Genomic DNA, 7299 nt, shown 5'->3' with positions numbered 1-7299 from the left:
TTTTCCAGATGACTAGCAGCTGTCTTTGTAGTCTCTGCATTAGTATAATCTAACTCGCTATATGCAAACAGACACAACTCCATCTGTCTTCTATGGAAATGTAGAATTCAGAGCTTGTTGAATAGGTTTAATTAAGACTAACCCTTAAAGGTACTTACTGAAAACTATTTTTACATTTTTAAAACTTTTCAAAATTAACAAAAGCCATAAATAGAATGTGAAGAAAAAATGTGTACAAGTGAGTCCGTATAATTTTTTATTTTACCAGCCAAGCCATTAAGAGCAGATTATTATTATTATTATTATTGTTAAAAATACAAAAAGAAGTAGTAAAGGTTAAAAGAATAGCAACACATATCCAAAAACATTTCAGCCCTCACTGGTAAATTACTACAGCTGATGGTAGAAGTTTTATTTAAATTGTCTGGAGGTAATTACAAAAAGGACCTTTAATATCTCGAAATTCGACCTTCGGCTTTTGAAGCAAATGTGTGAACCACTAAACCATGCCTACGGTGGCTAGGGCACTGTCACTTTGTAACGTAAAATTGTCCTTAACAGCTTCGACCACCAGGGGATGATAGTTCTCCATCAACCAAAAGTACAGACAGGCTTTAAGTGGGGGGAAATAATGCAGCCGTGATATTAAAGGTGAATTTCCCTTCATATTTGACTGAAACGAAAATTTCTCATTTCTGAGACTTTTCCTGTTAGCAGGAGCTAAGGTCAGAGAAACAGCATTTCGTGGGGAGGAGAGGTGCCTTAGCATTTCTGCCCAGCATCACAAACTTTACGAGGACTTCAGGTGAATAAAGCTTCCAGAATTCTGAACTACTACCTTTGTCCCGTTGCACCCATTTCACGCACTCCACAGTTACAGATAAATGATGTAACGCCAGCCGTGGACTGGCGCCTCTGTGGAATTGCAGATAATTACTTTAATAGCAGTGTGTGTGTTTGTGTGTGTGTTCTCCTGTGTTGCCTGAGGCAGTATCCTCCTGTTGTCTGTTGGCCGCAAACCGCCTGCGGATGTTTTATTTCTGCGCTCAATGAGTCATTACATGAATGAAAGCATGCTAAACAAATGCGTGGGATTATTAACGCGCATCATCTGGTTGTTTGTTTTTTCTTCTTCTCCTTTTTAATACAGACACTATCTGCGGATGCTATAAAGCTTGCTCGCACACCTATGTTTTGCATTGCCGGTTGTTAATGGGTAAATGTGTGCTGTGTGCGTGCGTCCAGGGTGTGTGTGTGTGCGCGAGCCGTCTCGGTGGCGCCATGTGCTTTTTTGGATTGCTAATTTCTCTGACTGTCCGCTCTTTCCTGCAGCAGCAGTGTGATGGCCTGAAGGGGAGAGGCTCATCGCGGCGTCAACCTGGCTGCCATCGGGATCACCCTGCAGGTATCTGCGACTGTCCACACTGCACACACGGCTGTTTTATAATGCACTTACCTGTGCTCAAGGAAGAATCTGTCAGTACTCTTTATATAGCTTAGGGTGATTTATATCATGCAAAGTTGGAAAAAAAGTGGGGAGGATTACATCACATATCGGCTGCACCCATGTCACTGAAAACATAGATAATAGTCCAAGACCTGCATTATCATCAGGCGACAGTATGACTGTGTGCGGGACAGCTGTTAACCTGCTGGAGTGACTGCTGCCCGAACCAATGGCATCCACTACTGATAAATGGGATACGTTATTATGGAAATAAAGAAGGATGAATGAAAGCTTCAGAGTGATCAAGCTACAGAAGAATAAGCAGTGTGAGACCGGAAACAAGTTGATTATGTCTAGAAAATAAATCCTCAGGGGCTACCTGATTGGAACATAAGGAGCAAATAAATTCTATAATAATAATTCTTCAAGAAGACTGTGCAAAACCTCAAAAGATTCTAAAAGAATGCTGTTTTTTTAAGTATAATGTTTAAGGTTTAACATATTAATGTCACCATGCGTAACATTAAAATTTTCTGTTAACATTATCCTTCCATTACTAGTGTAATTGCATCTGCTTATTTATTTAGTAATGCACTAATAAAAAGGAGATCCCATTTGTTTTACATAGATCGATAAGAAAACATGCTTTATGTTTAGTGCCCATTTCATGTAATTTATAGATAGAATTTATTCACAGATTTTTTTTTTTTTTACCTTAATTTCTCTCATTCTCTTTTTTATAGCACTTTCCTTTTTAAAATACTTTTTTTTTTGCCTTATTTTGAAAAGAGCCACCGGATGCTTTGTTGTACGTCCTATCACTAACTTCTTTCTCGGTAGGCTGGCCAATCAGATTAGAGGGGGCGGAGCTCTGACTGACCACAGCTATTTCTGCTCAATCGTGCCTGTCCCTTGTAGTCTTTGGCACAGCGGAGTTGTCCGTGTTTAGTGTTTGTTTCTCAGTCGTGGAATACAAAAGTGATGCTTCGACGTGACCGGCTGCAGAGCGAGACAGATGAAGACCAGCAGTGACAACTTTATGACTCGGTTTCACTCTGTTCAACGGAGTATATATCTTTTCTTTTGTTTCTGCGCTTGAAGAAGAGGCTGCTGTATTTTGTGCGCTCCGGTAACAAATTCGCGAGGGTCTCGGTGGCTCCATGAGGGAGAGGAGACATTTTGGGGTGTTTTTTTTTTCCCTTTTTCCTTGGTGTTCCAGTCAGACTCGTGAGCTGCCGCGTTCCGACCCCACGAAGGCTTAATGTTTCGCCATAGCTTCATGTAAATCTTTTTTTTTCTCGCGCTGCTCTCTGCCCAGCGGACTCTTCTGCTGCTGCTACTGGATATATGAGGACTCTTCTTGCGCAGTAATTTGGTGTAAATGGATCGCCAGTCCAGTTTCATTTCCATTTGGCTACAATTGGAACTCTGTGCCATGGCCGTTCTTCTGACCAAAGGTACGTGTGGACTTTGCTGCGTGGACAGAGCGTGTTTGTTGGCTTCTTCAAAAGAGGATAAACAGTGTTTTGAAGCGATAAAACGAGGCTGAAGTTAACCCTCAGTCGATGGCTCCAGGCTTCTGCGGGGCAGCTTGCGCTCGCGCCAGTGTTTGCGGGAAAACCCCCCCGTCACAATTAGCAAGAAAATGATTTAGGATTTGGTCATAAAGTTGTACTTTACCAATGAGGGAATCATAAACGTGTTTGTTTATTACTGTCTTTTTCGTAATAAACGTATTATTCTTCCAGTCGTCTTCAAATTTCAGTTAATTTTATTCAGTCATACCCCCTTAAAAAAAAAAAAAAGAAAAGAAAACTTAATAACAGCAGCGGAAACCACAAAAACTACCTCTGCCCTAATTATTATTGTTTTTTTCTGAAGGCATGAAATAGCTTGTTTTGTTTTTTTTTTCAGTTAAAACCTAATTTTAATAAGACCTAACCTCTATACATTGTTGTTAATATAATAGTAAGACACTGATTAATCCTCAGCTGTGTAATACAGTTCTTAGCAGCTAGGCTACACTTAATAACTCCACTAATGTTGAAGCTGCCATTCATACGAGACTTAGCAGGGCTAGAAAAGCTTCAGTACTCCCCCCACCACCACTACCCCCTTCAGTCCACAAAGGGGCCTCTCCTTTCTAATGAAATATTCTCCAAATGACCTGCCTGGGCCCCACCGCTCCAATCATTCACAGGGAAAACACTGATCTGATGAATGTGCTTCTGCGCTGCTAAGTTGGTGCAGTCACAGACTTTCGGGCTTTTTAGCTCTCTCATTTCAGGTTTTGTTCCTGAGTCCAGCACATGAAAGCTTAAGGGAAGCCTTTATATGCGGAGCTCTGATAATTTTCCTCAAAATAAAGCAGTCACGCAGTATGTGAAGTGACAATCACATTGGTCGTCCTGCAGTGGTCCTTATACTTATAATAATAACAGTAACAGAGGGCATCAAAGGCAAACTAAGTTGATAAATATATGTTTCCGTGGTTCTGTTTTGTTCGGGCAGATCCTTGGCCCAGATTTCTGTTTTGAGAAAGGAGCCCTGGATGAAGTAATGAGTGGGCCCGTGTAAGAGCAGGTTGCCTTAATGATAAGGTTGCTGGAAGCTCCTTAGATGGGACCTCAGAGCTCCCGCACCCAACCACCACACCCATACCCATACCCCCAGGCAATTTTGCATGCAAACTTTGGATGGGGGAGAAAGTTTGCAGGTTTAAAAAAAAAAAAAAAAAAAAGAAGAAAAATCTCTTCCTCTCTTTACTAATTTTCATTTAGGTTGAAAGAAATTGACGTTTGAGACAACCCACTAATTACAAGCTACGTGGTTCCTGTTTTAGAATACAGAGAAAAAGAACCATTTAAACAGGATGCTCTTAAATGAAGGTGTGACAGGTGAATAGGTAAAAAAAAAAGAGAAAAAGAGTAAATCTGGAACATCCTGTGATCTCTTCAAAAAGTTACCAGGTTGTTTAATGCAGGGTTTAGTAGATCCTTTTAGAGCAATATTTCAAAAATAAAAGCAGGGTATACCACTATGGGAAAAGTTGAACTACAGTTGGTGTAAAATAGTCTTTCATACAAGCCGGCATAAGTTTTATAAAAAAAAGTCAGCTGCAAAATATAGGAGTTTTATATTCACACGGTTAGATGTTAAAGACAAAATAGCCATCGTGACTCTGAAACCTTGAGTGGATTAATGTCAGCACAGGTTTCCCTAATGCTGCCTTTTTTCCCACTTTTAGGAGAAATTAGGTGCTACTGTGATGCGCCGCACTGTGTGGCCACCGGATACATGTGCAAATCAGAGCTGAACGCCTGCTTCACCAAGGTGCTGGACCCGCTCAACGCCAACTCTCCCCTCACCCATGGGTGTTTAGACCCCATTGCCAATGCTGCGGACATCTGCAGCAGCCAAAGGGCCTTGGATGCTCTCAGCGGGGCGGCAACGCTGGAGTGCTGCCACGATGACATGTGCAACTACAGGGGCCTACATGACCTGGCGCACACCAGAGACTCGACAGGTAAGGGAGAACAGGGTAGCGGAGCTGAACTACTGGCTGTCGGGATGTTTGTTTTTAGACTCTAGCCTTCGTTTTTAGAAACGATGGCACTCTGTGGAGGGATTTTACGAGTCCTCTTCAGCAAATACTCCCATGTTTTCCTCCATCTAGTTCCAGGAGCAATACATTGAGCTCTAAGGTTCTTTAAACACTTGATGTTTATGGATATTCAGACCACCCTTGCCCTCTTTCTGCCCCCCCAAGCTTAATAGAACTTTGGTTTGACTTTTAATGGGTTCCAGCTCTGTGCCTGGGAAGGCAGGGAGCAGCCCGTTTACCTTTAAGCACTTGGAAAGAGATCAGATATAATCTTTTTCTTTTTTTCTTTTTTTTTTATTATATGTGCACCATGTAATTTTCCCACTGAGCAGGAATGTGCCTCATAGAATGAATATGCATGTTGGGCAGAAACATCAGCTTATAGAGTCATGAAAAGGTGCGCGAAGAGTCAGAGAGGAAGGACGGCAGCTCTCCTGTGTGAACCCGAGCACAGCAGACTATAGTTTATTAGGTCAAATTAATTTTTGGCTCTCAGTTCGGGACAAGGTGACTCATTTGTTTTTGCCCCTGCTGGCCTTTCTCACTTGTGCGTTCGCGTCTGTCTGTCTGTCTTATTTTCCCTCTTTGCGGTTACTTTACTGGCATGACTGGCGAGTAGAGCAGCTCCTTCTCATTAAGCTCCAAACAGCAGTTCAAACATAATCACTTGCTTTAAGACCAGGCTCTATGGAGCAGTGGAAACCATATGAGCATGCATTTAACCAGATGATTTTATTTTATTTTATTTTTCCATGCGTGTGTGCAGATGGCCGCTACCAGCCAGACGGCAACAACAGGAACCTGGTGACTCGGGTTCAGGAGCTGACCTCAGCCAAAGAAGTGTGGTTCCGTGCAGCTGTGATCGCTGTGCCGATCGCTGGCGGTCTCATCCTGGTCCTGCTCATCATGCTGGCGTTACGGATGCTGCGCAGTGAGAACAAGCGGCTGCAGGACCAGCGGCAGCAGATGCTGTCGCGGCTCCATTACAGCTTCCACGGCCACCACACCAAGAAGGGACACGTGGCCAAGCTGGACCTGGAGTGCATGGTACCTGTGACGGGCCACGAGAACTGCTGTCTGACCTGCGACAAGATGAGGCAGGCTGACCTAGGCAACGACAAGATCCTGTCTCTGGTGCACTGGGGGATGTACAGTGGCCACGGCAAGCTGGAGTTTGTATGACTTCCTGCTGGGAACTGAATGACTGACACCTCCAACAAACAGCCAGGACTGCCTCTCAATCGTTGGCTTTGGCTCTTTTGTACTTTAAAAAGACATTCCCACGTTTTTCGTCCTTTGGACTGTTGTGTTGTTTTTCATTTTGTTTTGTTTTTTAACCATTGGCGAAAAAATACGAGACTGATCTCATGCCTTGTGGTTTTTGCTAGAGGAGCACTTTACTTGAAAATGAAAGGCGAAGCAATGAGGAGCTGTATTTAAACTTGAGAGGGCAGGGCTGAGGTAGAGTGAGAGCTCTGTCACCGCTCCCTAGGATCCTGGACTGTTTTATTTTTACACTGAGCGCTGAAGGATTCCAAATCTGTCTTATTTGCACATTTGTAAAAAAGAAACAACAACAGCAACAAAAAAAACATCATTGCTTAAGACAACAATTCAACACTGACACCAGGGTACAAAATAAAAGGACTTGTGTGAGGAGTAAAAAAAAAAAAAAAAATCAGTGTTTGACTGTAGGTGTGCGCACTCCTCTGTGTATGTTTCATGATTCAAGCTTAATGTAAAGATTCTAAATATATATATTTTTGTCTGATAAAACTGACCGGCGTGTGTCTTATTCTGGGTGAATGTCCAACATCTCTCTCTGTGATCAGACTATAAGCTTGATTGAGTGTGAAAGAACTTCCATTAAAAGTGACTTTTTATTTATTTCCTGATTCACGCTTCTGTTTTTGCTACGTATTCAGCTTTGAAATGTACCATCCGTGAACTTTACAGACACACTGCTGGGGCTGTTGTGAAGTTTTTAGTGACTATCAGATCTTGTTAAAAGCATGCGCTAGGGTGGCCTTTGTGTTTGTGTGTGTGTGTGTGTGTGTGTGTGCGTGTGTGTATCTAATGGAGCTAACAGTAAAGTCTTATTTTACCATAAAGCTGCTATCTATCTCAGTTATTCCTGAACCCTCAGCAGAGGTCAGGTTTTCAGCTTCATATAACTCCCTCTTCACACAGGAAGTAGTAAAGCTGTTTTTGTTTTTTGTTTTTCTTCTATACTCCACTCTAAATGCCA

General features: G+C 42.4%; 1 protein-coding gene across 1 annotated transcript; it reads left to right on the top strand.

Moving 5' to 3' along the window:
* The first annotated feature begins 2351 nt into the window (after positions 1-2351).
* On the top strand, positions 2352-6938 carry bambia (BMP and activin membrane-bound inhibitor (Xenopus laevis) homolog a). Its single transcript, XM_031749087.2, has 3 exons — positions 2352-2904; positions 4695-4973; positions 5818-6938. The coding sequence occupies exons 1-3, from the start codon at positions 2829-2831 to the stop codon at positions 6231-6233; spliced, it is 771 nt and encodes a 256-aa protein (XP_031604947.1). The 5' UTR covers positions 2352-2828; the 3' UTR covers positions 6234-6938.
* Positions 6939-7299: the final 361 nt, after the last annotated feature.

Source organism: Oreochromis aureus, linkage group 9 (genome assembly GCF_013358895.1).
Source record: "Oreochromis aureus strain Israel breed Guangdong linkage group 9, ZZ_aureus, whole genome shotgun sequence".
In the NCBI taxonomy this organism is placed as follows: Eukaryota; Metazoa; Chordata; class Actinopteri; order Cichliformes; family Cichlidae; genus Oreochromis; species Oreochromis aureus.
This window is presented reverse-complemented; position numbering and strand designations above follow the sequence as displayed.

Coding starts and splice junctions, on each gene's coding strand:
- bambia (XM_031749087.2), top strand. CDS start 2,829: ATGGATCGCCAGTCCAGTTTCATTTCCATTTGGCTACAATTGGAACTC. Junction 2,905..4,694: donor GGCCGTTCTTCTGACCAAAG/GTACGTGTGGAC, acceptor TCCCACTTTTAG/GAGAAATTAGGTGCTACTGT. Junction 4,974..5,817: donor GCACACCAGAGACTCGACAG/GTAAGGGAGAAC, acceptor GCGTGTGTGCAG/ATGGCCGCTACCAGCCAGAC.